The sequence below is a fragment of the Phragmites australis genome, chromosome 19 (assembly GCF_958298935.1).
Source record: "Phragmites australis chromosome 19, lpPhrAust1.1, whole genome shotgun sequence".
NCBI classification, from domain to species: domain Eukaryota; kingdom Viridiplantae; phylum Streptophyta; class Magnoliopsida; order Poales; family Poaceae; genus Phragmites; species Phragmites australis.
Window position 1 is genome coordinate 24,438,670 of NC_084939.1, and position 19,553 is coordinate 24,458,222.

At 48.6% G+C, this 19,553-nt stretch overlaps 1 protein-coding gene across 1 annotated transcript; it reads right to left on the reverse strand.

The window, feature by feature from the left end:
* On the reverse strand, positions 1 to 882 carry LOC133900046 (glycine-rich cell wall structural protein 2-like). Its single transcript, XM_062341126.1, has one exon. It carries the CDS (start codon positions 848 to 850, stop codon positions 302 to 304), a length of 549 nt encoding a protein of 182 aa, XP_062197110.1. The 5' UTR covers positions 851 to 882; the 3' UTR covers positions 1 to 301.
* Between the last annotated feature and the right edge of the window lie 18,671 nt (positions 883 to 19,553).

Here is a 19,553-nt window from a genome sequence, read left to right on the forward strand (position 1 = left end):
TAATTAATTCCATATGTCGCTTTATTTATTTCTTAGTCCTTGCCAGTTATGTAAAGCAGCAAGGCCGGTACAAAGCTTTAGCTACTTACATACACTCAAACAAGCTTTCTGTAAAGCAGTGAGACAAAGTCATCACTGATGACACACCTGTAACTATATATTTTCGCAGTTGGCTCTGACAATGAGCTTAGTAGTGTCCATTGCCGCTGCCACCATCGTATCCAGAGTCAGAGCCGGAGCCATAGCTAGATCCTCCACCTTATCCACCACCACCTCCACCTCCACCGTCACCACCTCCGGCTTAAGTACCATCCTGCCCAAAGCCTCCACCGGACCCATATCCAGAGCCATAGCCTGAGCCGCTGCCGGACCCACCGCCTTGGCCACCACCGCCGCCACCACCATCCCCACCTCCACCACCAGTAGCACCACCTCCATAGCCAGAGCCAGAGCCACCTCCATGGCCATAACCAGCACCACCGCCTTGGCCACCACCACCTCCACCCCCTCCACCGCTTCCATACCCACCAGCACCACCACTGCCAGCTCCGTAGCCAGCGCCTTGCCCGGACCCATACCCAGACCCTGCACCACCGCCCTCACCGCCACCACCACCACCTCCACCACCATGTCCATACCCACCAGCAGCACCTCCACTTCCACCTCCTTCACCATATCCTGACCCAGACCCATACCCAGATCCACCATACCCACCACCACCGCCACCGCCGCTACCGCCGCCGCCACCTCCTCCGCCAGGGCCGTAACCCAGCTTGCGGGTTCCACCACCGGTGACCATGCCTATAGTAAGGAGGACGAGGATGGCAAGAAACAGATGCCTGGTCGCCATCTTGGCTGCTAGCTAGCTCGGTGCCGGTGTGTGTGACTTGGTTGTGTGGCGGAGTGAAGTGAAGTTGGTCTATTTATAGGGTGCAACCGTGCATGGCGCGGTAGCTCAGTGTCTCTGCATGCTCCAAAACCATCAAAGGCTTGCACACGTAGAGTGTGGACTTGGACGCGTAGGATGCGTGTGAAACGAGGACCAGGAGAATGCAGTAGTGCTAGTGGTTGTTGGCGCCACTTTTTGACGTTTGGGAGAGCGGTGCCTCAGGCTACTTGTTGAGCTTTTTTCTCTTTTGCTTTTTTTGGGAGATAGAATTATTCGGTTTCTTATTGCATTCCGTCCATATTCGCCCATGTTCTACCTCATCTCTTATCACTGTTCTCGATCCTTTGTCAAACAGCTGGCTGCATTGCGATAAGAATCATGAGGAACAACGATCACATCAGGGCGATCCAGCTATAGCTAGACTTTGCAAGAGTCGTCTCTCTTCAAAGAAACTTTTTAGCTGATCAGCTAACTAGCAATTCGTATTAGCATTCCAAAATCAAAAAGTTACTTTGACCGAGGACCAATCACTCGTTCGTTTGTGCCGACTGGGTTCAGGCCTTGTCGTTTCCTTGTCGCCGCGCGCGCGAGCATCACACATGGACACGGCAAGTGTCTGGATTAACTCTATCTGCGCAAGTCAATCGTGTTCTAGAGAGATCGGACTCGGTGAGTTTTAGTTGAAAATTTTGTCTTTTTTGTTCTCATAGCACAAGTAATTATTTGAGCTGAATTTTTTTGTGAGTGAGATGATAGCATTCTCTACACCACATAATTTTTTAGAATTTTTTGATAGTATTTTGAATTTTGAGAACATTGAAATACAATATTTTTATTTTTAACTTGTCGTCCTGCAATTTTTCAAAATAGATACATTTATTTGTAATTTTTTATTTAAAAATAGAAAAATTCCGCAGGATGTGATGTTGCTTGATAGTTCAAACTCCGTTTCAGACAAGAGTTGAGAGGTGAAGAAACCGGATAGCCAGCAAATTAGGCCGCTCAAGGCACAGAAAGGCCGCTCTTGGCAAGAAACTTAGTAGCTATTGTTGGTTGAATAAGTTTGAATGGAATGAGATCGTTTTAGATGGGATGTAATTGGATGGAATGGTTTTAGATGAGGCGATACGAGTAGGTTGTTTGGTTAGATATATGTAATGATATGAAAATATGTTTAATTGGTTGTATGGAATGAAACAATTTAGTACAAGATTCTGTTTGGTGGTCTGAATGAGTTGATGCTGGATGGGCCGTATAGGATGATAAAAATAAATATAAATAAAGCATTACAAAAGAACTTATTTTTTTCCCATATAACCTAGGGCTAAAAATAATTTTAGAAATTAGTCTATCACATAAGAAGAATATTAGTCAAATTTTTCAGATTTTGAGAATTTATTTGACACCTAACAATTGTTAGAAGTTACAAAGTAGTCTTTTTTAAAAAATTTAGTTTCAATTTTACACATGTTTTTGAGTGAATCTAATTAAAGCAGGTTGCACATGTATTATGGAACATGTAAAAAAAATTAGAATTTTTTGAGCAACAGAAGACTATGTGGTTCAGCCGAATTTGGTGTACGGGTTGTGTTGGTGATATGAGAACCGGGGGTCCTCGAGTCCCGAGGCCAGGACGGTGCAGTGCCACATGGCGCCATGCCTCGGGGACCATCTCCCCGAGGGTCCGAGAAAAGCCAAGTCCAGGAGGGGTGCTCGGGGTCAAGAACAGTTGGTCCCCGAGTACCCAGAGTTCCCCGAGGACCCGAGAAGATCCAAGTCCTGGAGAGGGTGCTCGGGGCCAAGAACAGTTGGTCCCCGAGTACCCAGAGTTCCCCGAGGACCCAAGAAATGCTAGAACCGGGAGGGGGTGCTCGGGGCCAAGAACAGTTGGTCTCCGAGTACCCAGAGTTCCCCGAGGACTCGAGAAGAGCCAGGTCCGGGAGGGGGTGCTCCAACTCTCAATCGCCGGCCATTACTCGATGGATATCCTAGCTAATTACATTTTTCAATGAAGAAAATTTGAAAGTACAAAGGAGAGTATGGTTCGACACTGGGCGACAGAAAACCATGTGGTGCCAATGCTGTGATCGGCCTCGAAGAAATAGGGCCACACCCGCAGTCTCTAGACCATCGTCTGCCAATGGGCCTGGGGGCTGCTGCCGGTGATATGGGAACCGGGGGTCCCCGAGCCCTAAGGCCAGGACAGCACAGTGCCACATGGCGCCATCCCTCGGGGACCATCTCCCCGAGGGCCCGAGAAAAGCCAAGTTCTGGAGGGGGTGCTCGGGGCCAAGAACAGTTGGTCCCCGAGTACTCAGAGTTCCCCGAGGACCCGAGAAGAGCCAAGTCCGGGAGGGGGTGCTCAGAACCAAGAACAGTTGTTCCCCGAGTACCCAGAGTTCCCCGAGGACCCGAGAAGAGCCAGATCCGGGAGGGGGTGCTCGGGGCCAAGGACAGTTGGTCCCCGAGTACCCAGAGTTCCCAAGGACCTGATAAGCCCCTTGCCGGTGGACCCCGTAAGGGCTCCACGATGAGGTGTCGATCGGTGGGAGGTACGATACTGCATCTAAGGAGGAGCGTGGCCGGTCACATCCAACCACTCCCCGCACGCCTGTCGTACTGAGTACGTCAGTCCCTGCCACCGCCTAGCAGGGAGGCGTGGGCACAATTAATGCGACGAGTCCCATTGCATATCCTTCGCGAGGCCCAAGGAGAAAGACGGCTTGATCGTCGACGGGCTCGAGGCGTATCGCTTGTCGCCCTGTTGCATCAGACCGTGTCAGATCTACTATGACCGGACAGGCATGCGGGAATATTCAGTGGCTGGCCGGTGGGCCCCCTTGCACCTGCTAAAATTGGGGTGTAAAGGCCGACGGGACCATCCAAGGGGCGCATTTTCAACCCCCTATAACATCAAATTGTAGACCCATGATGGTTGTTTTCCATTTATGGTTTACGAGAACTTGTGCCCTCTTTCTGGACACGCCGAGCCTCCCCCCCAGTAGGATAAAAGGGGGGGAGCACTTCATAGAAAAGTTTAGAGAGACCGGCACCTTCACTTGAAGCTGAAGCCGAAGCTCTCAAGACGACCAAAATTCAAGACTTGATATCCAGAGAAAGGCATCCCAAGAGCATTAATAACACATCAGACACACAGGAGTAGGGTGTTACACCTCCGTGCGGTCCGAACCTGTCTAAATCCCTTGTGCTTTTACTCCTACTAGCCGACGATCATTCGTCCTACCTAAGTCCCATACACTCGCATTAACCCCACGTACGAGGTAGATCCAGAATCAGCTCCCCGGCCGAATCTCAAAGGGGGTCCCTCAGGATCCCCGCTTGTGGTGTTCATCCACCGACAGCTGGCGCGCCAGGTAGGGGGATTTCATCCTTGATCCCGCCTCGTTTTTTACGAGGAAACATAGCGAGCGGACATCGTCTTCAGCGCACTGACTCGAACTCGAGTGAAGAAGTGGACACCGGGGCCCATGGGGCCCCAGCTCCGGCTCATCCTCAACGGCATCAACAGTCGGCTCGTACGGCGCCCCCTTGCACCGGGGACAACGGCGCTGGGCTCAGTAGAGCCGCGGCCACCGCGGGCGGGCCGCCGAACCCGCAGCAAGCAGCAATCGTCCCTGCCGCAAGATCGGCATCCGGACAACGCCGAGCGCCGATACGGCGCAAACTCAACTTTGGTGACACCAGCCCTGGGAGTGCCTTGCGTGCGGCGTAAGCACTCCTTAGGCACCCGCCTGTCCAGGCTGCGGGGGAAACACCAGAGGGTCGTTGGATGATACCAACCCTGTAAGTTATCACTTGCTATTTATTTTTGTCACTCCTGTATGAATCATTAATATACGTCCATATTACTCTTATTCTGAGTTTTTTTCCTCTGGAATTCATATGTTAATCTGCTTGGTGAGATGCTCGACTCGTGCGAGAAAAACACGCTCTCTCTCATTTTCCCGTTGATAAAAAGGATCCCAGTCGGTATGCGCCACAGACAGCGATTGCTGACCTAAGTCTGTTGTGGTAGGCTGTGGTGCCCGGCTGCATGGCAGTACCCCGAGCACTACCGAGCCTCTGGGGTTCTCAGGTAATCCTACCGCTCGAATATGAGTGGTCGGAACCGCCTAGACCCCAGGGGCGGGCTGTCGGTGCTCGGCCTGGTCAGTCCTACCCCGGGCACCACCGAATCATATGACCTCTTTGTCGTATCATTGTCTGTACACTTCGCCGGTCCGGGCATTCGAGAGGTCTCGGGTCAAAAACAAGAGCAAGCTATAATGAGTACCGCACTGACAGAGCGCACCAAGCAAAGAATCTTTACCTATTTTTAAGCTTACAGATAAATGCTCAAGAACCAAGCAGCCCAAGCACAAGGGCCTCAGTGCCCAGGGCGCTGCTGAGACTCTGGGGTTCTCGGGTAATCCTACCGCTCGGACATGAGTGGTCGGGACCGCCTAGCCCCTGGTTCAAGTGCCGGGTTTTGCAGTGCTCGGGTGCTAAAAGGATGTCCTGGGGGCTTAAGCGCTCTGCACAAGGGAATCCATGTTCTCGGGCGCCCCGAGCTCAGGACATCTACCCTTTCCTGGCCTGGTCAGCCGGAAGGCTGACACCTACTCGGTGAGTCACTAAAGTCATATGAATTTCCTTTCATACATACGCAATAAACTATTGTTCCCGAGTTATCCTCGGGACCCTCGTATGCGAATCTGTTCGGTGAGGCAGTCTCCTCGCACGCAAAACCCCGCCCTCGTGTTTGCTTTTCCGGAACGACAAAGACAAACAGTAGTCGGTGTACCGCACAGGCGGCGATGGCTGACCTAGGTCCTTTATGGTGGCTGTGGTGCCCGGCTAGCTTGGTAGTACCCCGAGCACTACCGAGCCTCTGGGGTTCTCGGGTAATCCTACCGCTCGAACATGAGTGGTCGGGACCGCTTAGACCCCAGGGGCGAGCTGTCGGTGCTCGACCTGGTCAGTCCTACCCCAGACACCACCGAACCGTGGGGACTCTTGGTTGCATTTCCACCTGTGCGCGTCTCCAGTCTATTTGTTTGAGAGGTCGCAGGGCGAAAAGCGTTCACTGGTCGTGGCGTGTACCGTGCCAGGTGGACTCGTTTCCCGAGCAAGGAAATTCCCGTGCCAGGCGTACTTGCAAGCACCCGGGGGCTGCGTGCCCTCGGCACCGGATCCCACGCGAGGGCTCGGGGGCTGGATGCTCAGGTGGTCCTGCTTGTCGAGCACGAGTGGCCGGGGCAACCTATGTTCTCGGGGGTGAACTGCCGGTGCTCGGCCTGGTCAGTGCATCCCGGGACATCTGTACAAACAAAATCGAGGAAGGAGAAGTACAAAGGAGAGTACGGTTCGACACCGGGTGACCGAAAGCCACGTGGCACCAATGCTGTGATTAGCCTCGAAGAAATAGGGCCCCACCCGCAGTCTCTGGACCATCGCTTGTCGATGGGCCCGGGGGCTGCTGTCGGTGATATGGGAACCAGGGGTCCCCGAGTCCCAAGGCCAGGACAGCGTAGTGCCACATGGCGCCATCCCTCGGGGACCATCTCCTCGAGGGCACGAGAAAATCCAAGTCCAGGAGGGGGTGCTCGGGGCCAAGAACAGTTGGTCCCCGAGTACCCAGAGTTCCCCGAGGACCCGAGAAGAGCCAAGTCCGGGAGGGGGTGCTCGGGGCCAAGAACAGTTGGTCCCCGAGTACCCAGACTTCCCCGAGGACCCGAGAAGAGCCAGATCCGGGAGGGGGTGCTCGGGGCTAAGGACAGTTGGTCCCCGAGTACCCAGATTTCCCTGAGGACCTAAGAAGCCCCTTGCCGATGGACCCCACAAGGGCTCCATGATGAGGTGTCGATCGGTGGGAGGCACGATGCTGCATTTAAGGGGGAGTGTGGCCGGTCACATCTAACCACTCCCCCCACGCCTGTCGTACTGAGTACGACAGTCCCTGCCACCGCCTGGTAGGGAGGCGTGGGCACAATTAATGTGACAAGTCCCATTGCGTATCCTTCGCGGGGCCCAAGGAGAAAGACGACTTGAAGATATCATCGACGGGCTCGAGGAGTATCGCCTATCACCCTGCTGCGTCAGACCGTGTCAGATCTATTATGACCGGACGGGCATGCGGGGATATTCACTGGCTGGCCGGTGGACCCCCCTGCACCTACTCCTGACTAGGCCGTGTTCGGCTCGCACGTTGTGCGGCGTGGAAGTGGGAGCTCGGGCCTCTCTTCCTTGGCTTTGAGAAACGGATCCATTTTTTTGACATGAGTGTCAGGGGATAATCCTTGACAACGTGTTGTATAATTTTTATACACTAGATATTCTTATAATTTAATTAAATATTAGTAAAAGTATTCAAAGTTTCTAATGGGTGTATATTGAACTGGACTCAAGAACACAAGGATTTATTCAGGTCTAGGCCTCCTGTAGGATAACAGCCCTACATCATGTGTATTTTTTTACGGATTTGGTGAACTTGTTACAGAGTGTATTTCGTATCCCTACAAGTCGAGTCTTCACCCCTTTATATTCCAAGAGAAAAGATATTCAGACAAATGGACCATGTCAAAACAGATGAAAGACCTATGCCTGATGAAGCCTAGCTATTCCTAGCTCATCATAATGGAGGATAAGCATGCCCACCCTGCTCTGGTCGTCTTGCACGTCCTGTACCATCACTGAACACTGTCACGCTCACCTGTCATACCATCTCACAGTATTAAATGCTACAGGATGAGGCACTGTAATACCACACCGCCCCACTACCATGCTTCACCGAAAGAGAGCGCATGTGAAAGGAAAATACTAGAGTGGGCAACATTAAATGAGACTTGACTAGTAAGATGAGTAGCTGCCCTGCGAACAACAAGAGGATTTTGATATGTGACTAGGGGCTGCTTGCACGAGCCTCGCCCTAGTCGCACGATGAGGCCACGATCTTGAAAATACCTACTGTTGTCTAACATTTGGCGGTGTGGGGCTCGTCTCGTGAAGCATATCTTTATTTATTACACTGACATTAGCCCCTAAGCTCACTCGTGGATATGGTGGACCGAGTGGTTCACTGCAGAGGTCCGTGGTCGCTGCATGCCATGTGGTCGTGGTTGGGTCTGGGCGCACCACTTGGGCCCTAGGTGATCATAAGTTTGCAACCCACTTTAGTGGTCAAATCAGGAAACTGCATCCTGAGGGGAGGTTAAATGTCTGAAGAGAGAGAGGAAAACATGGGAGAGAGAAACATTAATTGCCGCCGGACCTGAAGGAATTTCGGTTCCCCACATGCCACCTTTCGAATTTCGCGTGGATCGGACCTTGCAGCAGTTGAGATACCGCTACGACCCTTTAAATTGGAGAACCCACGGTTCCCCATGAATCCTTTCGTCGCCCCCTTAATCTCCTAGCCTTCGCGCTCATAGCTCTTCGTCTCTGTGGAGGCGAGCACAACCGACGTTTCTGTAGTCCGGGTTGAACGATGCCACCCAGTAGAGCCACACAGTTAACCCTGTCAAGGATTTGTTTTCGAAAATGTTTCTGAAAATAACGGGGTTACATTCACAGATCAAAGATCGAGCATGAAGCAAGGTACACGCGATGTATACAGGTTTGAGCCTCCAGCTGGAGTAATACCCTACGTCATGTGTGGATGATTGTATGTATTCACTCAAGTATAGGCAATGTGGCTAAACCTATTACAAGGAGTAGATCAGATCTAGTCTAACCTAGAGCTAAAGTCACCGAGTTCCTCCTGCGCTAAGGTCCTGATGCCTACCTCCAATAGTCTAGAGAAAAGAGAGCCTTTCTCTGGGGGTCTAGGTCCCCTCCTTATATAAGGGTGATGTACCGCCTTTTACCCAGTCATAGTCCATAGGGAGTTTTTCTTTGTAGTCCAAGTAGATAGATCTATCCTGAATACTAGTCTTCTCAAGTTGGGTAAGCAATCGAGGCCTTCCTAGAATACATCTTCTGGATTCTGGGCGTATCAGGTACCGCGGATTTGGTTCCATAATATCCAGAGTTGTTAAGTATGCACACAACATACCCCATCCGTATATGGTATACTCTTTATATGTATATAGCCCACAGTTAAATATTCGATAGTAGCCCCCTAACTCTACTCAGCATAGAGGATTTCTATAAGCACCTATTCGAGTACTGCCATGTCCAAGCCTGATCTAGTAAGGTAGATCAAACTCACAGTCGAAAGAAATCGAATAAGAAGAGGCTATGTTTTGAGTATTAAGTGGAAACACCTTTGAGTCGAGCACCCTGTTGTTATCCGCACTCGAGACTCGATAAGGGCCAGTAATATTGACTTCTCAACATCTGTCTCCGAGTAGAGTTAAGAAACCTTTTGAAATTTGAAACGACGGTTATAGGAGCATTTAATGCTTGCAGAATGCATACGAGCATGCAGAGATTCGCATGATGCCATCATCCCGCTTTTCATGCCAATCGAAGCACTATAATTTTTTATCCGAAGCGGAAATAATTTCGATGTCTCATCTTAAGGTAAGACCTATTTAATTACCTAATGGGAGAACTCCACCGTCATTGTCTTAGCCTCATTGCCTCCTCTGCAGTCTCACCCTTCAATTTCATCCACCACTATCCGCCTTCTACTCAAAGACTTCATCTTTCACTTTGGATCTTATGGCAAAAACTCCCGATTGAGCGACTTTGCCTTTGGGAGTGCTCGACACTATCTCCAACAAACTGCGGTATCCAGAAGATTTTGCCTTCTTCCATTGTGTCTGCACCTCATGGCGTGAAGTGTGTAGGACATCATAATTTGCTCCTTGGATCCTGAAAGGACCGTTCGTGCATGAGGATGGCTTAGTGGAGGTCTATCGTCTAGGAAGTGAAGTAATTTTTTATCTTCATTTTCGAGGTTTAGTCAGCGATAGCTAGGAGATGATTGGGCCCTCGAACGGGCTCTTGATCATCATCAAGAGAGGGCGTCAGATCAAAGGTAGGGTAATTAACCTGGTGATCGGATGTTTCTGTAATCTCCCATCACTTTCCTATGATGTGTTCTGGGTGAACCTGGAGGGGTTCGTAGTGCGCAAGGATGGGAAATTATTCATCATCATTGTTCTGAGGATGTCATGCTTTAATCTTCAAATGACGAAGGGAGTGCATGTTTATCTTATCAACGGACCACCACGGTAGTTTCAGATCTCTAGTGGCAAGTTTTGGTGGTGTATTTAGGATTTTCTGGATGGAGTGGCTTCAAGGGATCCATCAGGAGCTTTGGCGACATTGGAACAATTGATGCCCGAGTTTGAGATCTGGCAACTTGGTCTGAGTGGTTCTCGACTGTTCCTAGTTAAGTCTCGCACGTTTTTCCTGAAGGTTGGCGAGCAAATTGATGATCCAACCAAGCATAATGCATTGACGCTGGTTTCCCTCCACGCATTCGGTGATGATATTTGGGAGCCACTAGAATGGAAGGCTGTTCCTTGGGTGAAAGAAAGATCAATTCTATTAGGCATGATCTCCGAAGTCGTACCATCAGTACCCGGAGTTACCAACCTTGATCGAATTCTTAGCTTTCGTCGAGTGAACTCAACTTACCACCGGGAAGATTATGACGTGCTTGAAGTTTCTTATCATGACGAGGTTTCTAGGACCATAAAATCCCTTGAGGGGAATTTCAAGTGGTGTTCTTGTGAATGGATATCACCAAAGTTTTCTCCTTAGTCGAGTAGTAGAATTCTTGTCCGATAGTTGCAATGAAACATTGTTGACATTTTGCCTATCAAACATGCTATTTTCACAATTTCCTTATCGATGAAATAGAATTAGCATGAGTAGATGCAATCTTGATTCGTAGGCATGTAGACCACCTTCAAGATTTATTGATCGAATATTCATTGATATCTGAAAACTCAACTACACAAACGATTAGAAATATTGGCCCTCGAGTAATCACTCAAGACAACCGTAAGAATAAGGAAAAGACTTAGTGTAAAACTGAAAATAGAAAATAATGATGACCTTTTGCAAACTTTCACTAACTTACGTGCTTAACCAGCGTACGGATATGAACTCAATAGAGAACACACATGAGATCGACTAGAGCTTCAGAACCTTTTTTAGCCGTTGCATGTGAGATGTCTAACAATCTCTTGTGTCGTTATGCTTTATTAGGTGTAGTTGCCCATTATCAGCCCAACATACGCCTCTACTAGCTCTTATCTAAAGCAGTCGATGCAAAGCCACATGAACTTTTACAAAAGGCATATACAAAATTTATGAAAAGTATGGTATTATTATGTAGCCCCTGACTCTATGGTCGAGGAGAAGATTATTCGATCTAAGAGTAAAAATGAACATACATGTGTTATTGAAAGTGTATGGTGTTGTAGCCCTCGACTATCTACTCGATGACTAGATCGAGTAAAGAGTAAAGCCATAGCATCGAAAGTATGCGATGTAGCCCTCGACTCTTTGTTTGATGTGATAATTAACCCAAAGAGTAGAGCATATGTACCAAAATATACTTGATTTGGCCCCTGTCTCTTCACTCCATGACTGAATTGGAGTAGAAAGTGGAGAACAAGCACTAACATTATACGATGTAGCTTCTAGCTCTCAGGTTGGTATGATAACCAAAAAATAGATAGTGAAGCAAGAAACACCAAAAAAAGTATGATGTAGCCCATGACTCTCCACTCGATAGCTGGATCGAGTGGAGAGTAGAGCATAAGCATCGACTTCCGTTTCTCGAGCACTTACTCGATGACTCCAGCCCCCGAGTGGGTGATTGAGATTATGTTATGGTCATTGGTGTATTTGAAAAGCCAGGTAGGTGAGCATTAAAAATCCACTCCCGCTCGTGCTTATTTTCACCACATCCTTTGATTTGATGTGCAATAATAACATTGCAACCCTCCTTGCCGAGATTAGATAGGTCATACCGTATTGGCAACGCCTCAACTTCCACCGGACGCACCGCGCGATCGAGGCGATCTTGAAAACGTGATCGCTTCGGATCTTGACGGCTCTGTTTACACAGTGTGACTCATTCCCGTAGCCATAAATAGAGGGGACCCAAGGCAATTCATTTCTCACCCCATCTCCTTCCTTCTCCTCTACTCTTTATTCCAAAGAACTCATAGAGCTTGAAGCCATGGCCTCCACTCCACCGTCGTCCCATGAGCTAAGCCCAGAGAGTGAAGAAGCAGGGTTCCTCTACCCAAGCCCCTCTCCATGGTCCCTCCTGGGGTCATCATTGTTTCCTCTGATGACGAGAAATCAAATGAGAGCGAGAGGGATGAAGAAGATGAAGGGGATGAAGATGGTAGTGATCTTGAAAAGATCATCGACCAGGTCGCCGATGAGGTCTTCGGCGATGAATCCCCAAGCCCCCAGTGGTGAAGAGAGTGTGGTCATCTTCTCCGTTGGTATCACCAGCGTTGGTCAGCAGCTCTAGCATGAGCAGAGTCTTTGTCTCGGCCACTTTCCCTGGCCCTTACGATGGCTGGTGTCCAATTCCCGGCGCAATCAATTGCCATCCGGGAGTGTGAAAGATTCCTCGACTCATTCAAGGGGGGGGGGGGTAGGACCTCCACTATTTGCAAGAGCTAGGTGAATACTTTATGTGAACTTTGCACTAGCCACGCATGTCAGATGGAAAAGAAAATGTATGTAATCGAGTAGTTAATCGAATCAAATGTAATTGACTTACCTGTAATTTACATTTTCTATGAATGAAACTTTTGGAGTTGGTCGATATTCCATGAGTGCTCGAGTATCTCATCGTTTGGAGTAGATATAGGGTTCTTCCCAATTAGGTGATAACTTATGGTGCATACCCTATTTCTGCACCTTTCATAGAATAAGATCCTCAGCAGTGAGTTTCCTAGGCTGAATCTTTTTACTATGATACCTACGCAACGCTTGTTGATACTTAGCCACTCGAATGGATGCTCGGTCGTGATACTCCTCGAGTAAATTGATGTTGTCCACTCATAACTTCTCTTGCCCCTCATCAATGTAATTTTCCACTCGTGATGATCCGAACTGTAACTCAGTCGGGAGCATTGCCTCTGCTCCATAAACTAAGAAGAACGAAGTTTCACCGGTGGTCCTATTAGTCGAAGTACGAATGACCCATAGTACCAAGAGAAGTTCTTTCACCCAGCGTTTCGAGTAAACCTTTTGCCTATCAAAGACCCGAGTTTTGATGCCATGCAAGACTATACCATTAGCACGTTCAACTTGACTATTATTTTGTGGGTGAGCTACTGAGGCGAAATAGGTTTTGATGCCAAATTCTTCACAGAACACAGTGAAGGTCCCACTTCTGAACTGGCTACCATTATCTGTAATTATCTGATGTGGAATACCAAATCGAGTAATTATACTCCTCATGAACTTCTTAGCCGCTTCTACGGTTATCTTTCTCACGGGTTCGGCCTCGATCCACTTAGTGAACGTGTCGATAGCCACAAATAGGAACTTATAACTACCTTGGGCCCTTGGGAACAGTCCTAGGATATCCAAGCCCCAAACAGAGAAAAGCCAAGAAAGAGGAATTGTTTACAGAGCTTGGGCTGGTTGAGTGGTCTGCCTTTCAAAAAATTGGCAGCTCTCGCACTTTTTGACCAGCTCAGAAGCATCTAGAAGGGTTGTCGGCCAATAGAATCCTTAGTGAAAAGCTTTTCTGACTAAGGTGCGGTAAGATGCATGATTACCACACATGCCTCCATGGATATTGAGCAATATTTTATTACCCTCTTCCTGCGTGATGCACTTCATCAAGATTTCGTTACTCCCATTTCGCTAGAGCTTGCCGTTTACCAAAGCTTAGAGCTTAGAGTTATGAGAAATTTTTTCTGCAAATGCATCATCATTAGGGATGTCTCGACCTCCTAGATAGGCTTTGTACGGAGTCATCCAAGTCGGTTCACGTTTGAGTAGTGCAGCATCCGTGTCTGCGAGTTCTGCCTCGCTGACTGGACTAGACTGCTAGTCAAGTTGGGTAGTATCCGTTCACCGAACTATCGTGATAGATGGTTTGAGGAGTTTCTAAACGAATACTCAAATGGGTACCAGAGCTCGGGAAGAAGCGAGTCTAGCAAGTTCATCCACACCGGAGTTGTCACTCCTCCTGATGTGTGTTACTTCTAACCCTTTGAACTTCTGCTCGAGCTTTCGCACCTTGTTTAGGTAAGCTACCATGTTGTCATTCGAGCACTGGTACTCCTTTTGTACTTAGTTTATGACTAACTGTGAGTTTTCTTTCGTGAGAAGTCGCCTGATTCTAAGTGATTCAGCTATGTGGAGCCTGTTTACTAGTCCCTCGTATTCTGTCATATTGTTGGAAGCTTTAAAATCAAATTGAACAATGTACCTGAGTTCATCGCCCGATAGAGATTTAAGTACAATGCTAGCTCTCGAGCCTTGAAGCGTGAGCGATCCATCGAAGAAGAGCGTCCAGTGGTCTTCGACCACACTTGGCCTTGTTTCTTCAATGCGTGTCCATTCGGCGATGAATTCCGCTAGTACTCCTAACTTCACACTTGTGTGTGGCACATATCTGACATCAAACTCATTGCGCTCGACCGCCCACTAGGCGATTCGTCCAGTAGCCTCCCTTTTGCAAATGGCATCCTTCAGCGGATATGTCATCGTGACGGTGATCTTGTGTGCTTGAAAATAGTGTTGTAGCTTCTGACAAGACATCAATATTGCATATAACAACTTCTACACTTGTGGGTATCGTAGCTTAGCGTCGTGTAGGACTTCGCTCATATAGTAAACAGGTTTCTGGACCTTGGCCTTTCTCTCAAGGCTTTCCCGTTCGACCATCAGGACCATGCTTACAACTTGTGGGGTAGTTGCATTGTACAAAAAGAGCTATTCTTCTTCGCTAGGCAGTGTAAGAATTAACAAAGATGATAAATACCTTTTTAAATCTTGAAAGGTGCGCTCTGTTTCTTCCATCCACTCAAAGCAATCGTGTTTCTTCAAGAGCTTGAAGAAAGGCATCCCTCACTCGCCCATCTTAGAAATGAATCAACTAAGAGCTGCAATGCATCATGTTAATTTTTGAACTTCTTTCAGCATTTGAGGCGACCACATCTGATCAAGAGCTTCGATTGTGCCAGGATTGGCTTTAATGTCTCGACTTGACACCAGGAACCCGAGAAGCTTTCCAGACGAAACACCAAACGTGCATTTTCGGGATTAAGCATCATATGGTACTTCCTGAGGATGTCGAATGTTTCCTTGAGATCGATAATCAATGCATCTTCGGTTCTAGACTTGACTACAATATCATTGACATATGCTTCTTCATCACACTCAATTTGGGGTTGTAAACAATTCTGAATACACCATTGATAAGTAGCACCAGCATTTTTTAAGCCTAAAGGCATCTTTACATAGCAGACTACACCGAAATGAGTGGTAAAAATAATTTTCTCCTCATCCTCTATTCCCATGCTAATTTGGTGATACCCCAAATAGGCATCTAGAAAACATAGTAATGCACAACCTGTCGTGGAGTCGATGATCTGGTCGATGCGAGGAAGAGGGAAAGGATCCTTGGGATAGATTTTGTTGAGGTCGGTGAATTCGACACACATTCTCCATCTACCATTGACTTTTGACGAGGATGGGATTCGCAAGCCATGTAGGATGACAAACCTCTCGTATAAAGCCTGCCTTTAGGAGTTTGCCGACCTCCTCCTGGATGGCTTGCTTCGTATCCTACGTAAATCTTTGTTGCTTCTACATCACAGGTTTAGAGTCAGGCTTAACAGCTAGTCGATGCTCAATTACCTCCCTAGGGACTCCAAGCATATCAGATTGTTGCCACGCAAACACATCTTGGTTTGCCTAGAGGAAAGTGATGAGCTCAAGTTCCTATTTAGGGTCGAGGTTGGCCCAATCTTAACCGTCTTGGCTAGTTCAGATAGGTTAAGGGGTATTGCCTTGATGCCACCATCACCCCTTTTGTTGTCAATGTTGTTGCTGGTCTCACCCTTGGCGGCATCGTTGGACTTGAAAGTATCAGAAAGACTTACAAGCTTGGAGTACTTGATCTCAACAGTGGCTTGATACTTCTGACGCTTGGAATCTGCACCCATAGAAGTGGTTGCCGATCGACTGAGGTGTTCGACCATATCGGGGCTCTACTTGTCGCATTTGACTATTGTACGCTGATCTCTCCTGATAGTTATGAACCCTTTGGGACCTGAGATCTTGAGCATCGGATACGTATAGTGCACCACTGCCATAAATTTACCTAGCATTGGGCGGCCTAGGATCACGTTGTACATCGTCTCGAAGTCTGTGACATCAAAGGTAAGCTTCTTTGTATGGAAGTTGTCGGGCATGCCAGATGTAACTAGGAACTCGATCTGGCCCAGGGGTATGGTTGATGAATTAAGGGTTGTGCCATGGAAAGGCTCAACTCGCGCCTTAAGCTCCGATCTATGAACCCCCATCTTGTCTAGGGTCTTGGCGAAGATGAGGTTAAGCGAACTACCCCTGTCGACCAAGGTTCGGAAAACTTTGATATTGAGGATAGTCGGCTGGACCATGACCGGGTATCGACCATGGTGTGGAACTGTAGCCGAATGATCAACTTGATTGAAAGTGATCGGAACCTCCGACCACATGAGGTATCGAGTAGGCCCAGTTAGAGCCAAATTGATCTCTCATTCGACCGCCTTGTACTGCCTCTTAAATTCATACGTGGCGGATCCTTCGAAGATGTGTGCTAGACTTTGGTCGGTCTTGTGGAATTTTGGCTCGTCACCGTTAACATTCGGCTTGGCATGTTTGTTGTTATGCTCAACAACAGCGACATTGAGCTTTTCATCAATCTTCTTTTTGATGACATGGCATTCATCGAAGTCGTGTTGGCTGGTCTAATGAACGGGACACCACTTCCATCCACCTCGACCTAGGCATTTGTTGTCTCCAGTGTTACGCGACTTACTCCTGTCGATCACGGCTATAGTCGTATTTGGACCCTTGCGCTTGTCATCGGGTTTGTTCTTCTTTCCCTCATTCTTTGAGGACTCGGGCTTGTCCTTGCTAGATTGAGGGTTCATGGCATGTACCTGGGCTTTCGCTCACTTTGTACACTTGTCGGCCAACTCGAAGACCTCTTTGACCGTGTAGATCTTCTGAGTAGCCATCTTCCCGAGCATATCTATGTCCCGAACACCTCACTTGAAGGCGATGATGACTGATTCGTCAGAGATGTCCAAGGTCCTATTGCGCCTATCGCTAAACCAGCAAATGAAATCTTGAAGTGACTCGTCCTAACCCTAGTTCAGTTGATGGAGAACGTTCTCAATTCCTGGGCGCTTGAATGTGCCTTGAGAGTTGGCTATGAACTGAGCCTTCAACTCAGTCCACGATCGGATTGAGTTATGAGCTAGGTTCAACAACTAGAACCTAGCAAGTCCATCGAGCGCGGTCAGCAGATAATTGGCTATTACCTTGTTGTCACCGCCTGCTGCTCGAATAATTGTGGTATAGATCTGTAACCACTCGTTGAGGTTGATCTCCCGTCATACTTCTAGATCGGGTCCGCCTTGAACTTCTCGGGCCACTGTATTGACCGAAGCTCGTGTATGAAAGCTTCGCAGCCTCCATTGAATTCTTCAGGAGGAGGTGGGGGAGTACTATCATGCCTGTTCCTTCGAGCAGGGGAGTTACGTCGACCATCTCGTCCTGGAGATCTGCGGTCGTCCTTATGATGTTCCTCATGGCGGTTGTCTATCACTATACATAGATCATGCCGATAATGAGGAATATGATTCCTCATATCTTCCTGGTTGTTGCGTCTATGGATAGGGCAGTTACAGTTTGACCCACAAAGTGGTGCTCGGGTTTGATCACCCAAGCTTCCCGCCTAGGATTCCTCGACTTGGGGATGCTCGCGTTCGTGGCTCATTTAGCCGGCACCTTGCCAACTGGGGGGCCTATAGTTGCTAGGATTGTTCACTTGAGCAACTTGAATCTAGGCTACATCGAGTAGGGTACTAACCTAATTAACCATAGGGGTTAAGGGATTCGTTGGATCCAACTCTAGAAGGGATCTTAGAATCAGATGGGCTCCTTGGATATTAGCATCTGAAGTGCTGAAAACATCGCTGCCCAGACTTGGCTGTAGTCGATATGATGTTGCTCCATGTTTGCTATCCTGAAGGAGCTCGTTCCTCGATGATTGGGCCACTGGCGGTGGAGGTGTACACACCAGAAGTCGTGGTTAAAGACCAGGAGGTAACTAACCTTCCGCGGTCCATCGATGGAGAGTTGTTTCAGGAACACGTAAAGCTCTAGCTGTAGATGTCTCTGGCAGTATTCCGCCGACAACACCAATACCACGAGTGATGGTTACCGCTGGTGGATCCTCGGGAATTTTCATGCCATTGTTTACCAGGGCATTTGGATCTACCATCATTGGGTCAACAGGTGGGATATCGGCTCCTCTGGCCATGAACATGAATCGATCTATTTGGCTGCTCTGGTTGGTGGCAAAGTCGTCGTTGCTACCATCATCATTGTCGGTTTCCATGCACTGGAGAACATTAGGCTCCTTGGGATCCCACTCAAGATATCCCACCTTGTGGTATGTGTCCAATGGCCTGGACTCAATAATACTGGTGCAGATCAGTTCACCTTGATGTTCCCAGCGGAAGATCATAGTCTTGAATGCGATCTCCAATCCGGACAAGGGTGATTCGAGGGTGATCGCTGTTGACCTGAAGTGGTCATAGAAGCCAGCGTCAAAGAATCTGATGCTAATCTGCACTCGACACTAGGCGAGTGGTGCCAGCCTGTAGGGCAGCGACCATCCAAGCCCTGAGCCAGCCAAGGGTGACCAGACCACACAAGGGGAGAAGAGACCGGCGGAGTATTTAGCTTCTGCGGAGGCGTCCAAGTGCACCCGTGGGACACCGAGCGCCTCTAACTTGATGGCAGATATGACCTTCTCCTCGCCTGGTCAACTCAGTGGCTTCGCGAGATCAATAGTTGTACTAACCCCTCTGGCTATGCGGTAAGTCCTCCTGTTAGGTGTAGGCACTTTGAGTTCTTTCTTGGCTCCGCAATTTGTTATCATTGTAGGTCTTCTACCCTGGTCATGACTCCTCCTCCGGCGTCTCGACTGAATATCCCAGCCCCCGAGCCAGCAATGGCCCCGTTGCCAGAAGCACTATCTGTGACCCCTACGTTTGCAGAGCCTATCGTGGGGCTTGCTCCTTCCTTTGACATGCTCTCCCTAGTCGCAAGCCTCCATATCTCCATCAACAATCTGATCGGTGAGAAGGATGCGGCAGACCGTAGATGCGCCAAGCTGGAGAGGCTGGTGGTTGAAGAAAAGGAGGCGAGGCACACGCTTCAGCGGGAGAATGTCGTGTTTCAATGGGAGAAGGTCGTACTTCTGGAGGAGAAGGCCACGCTCATCGCTCGACATTCCAGGCTAATGAAGGATGAGCGGACGACCCATGACTTCCTTCAGGCTACCTCTATGGCGATGCAGGGGCCTCTAAGGAGCGTCTGGCCAAAAGCCAACAAGCTGAATGAAGAGTCCGCGCAAAGCTATGCCTATGCCATCAACGTCCTGGCAGAGAAGTTCACCTAGCTCTATGGCAAAGGTGGCGAAACACGAGGTGAGTTA

Coding starts and splice junctions, on each gene's coding strand:
- LOC133900046 (XM_062341126.1), bottom strand. CDS start 850: ATGGCGACCAGGCATCTGTTTCTTGCCATCCTCGTCCTCCTTACTATA.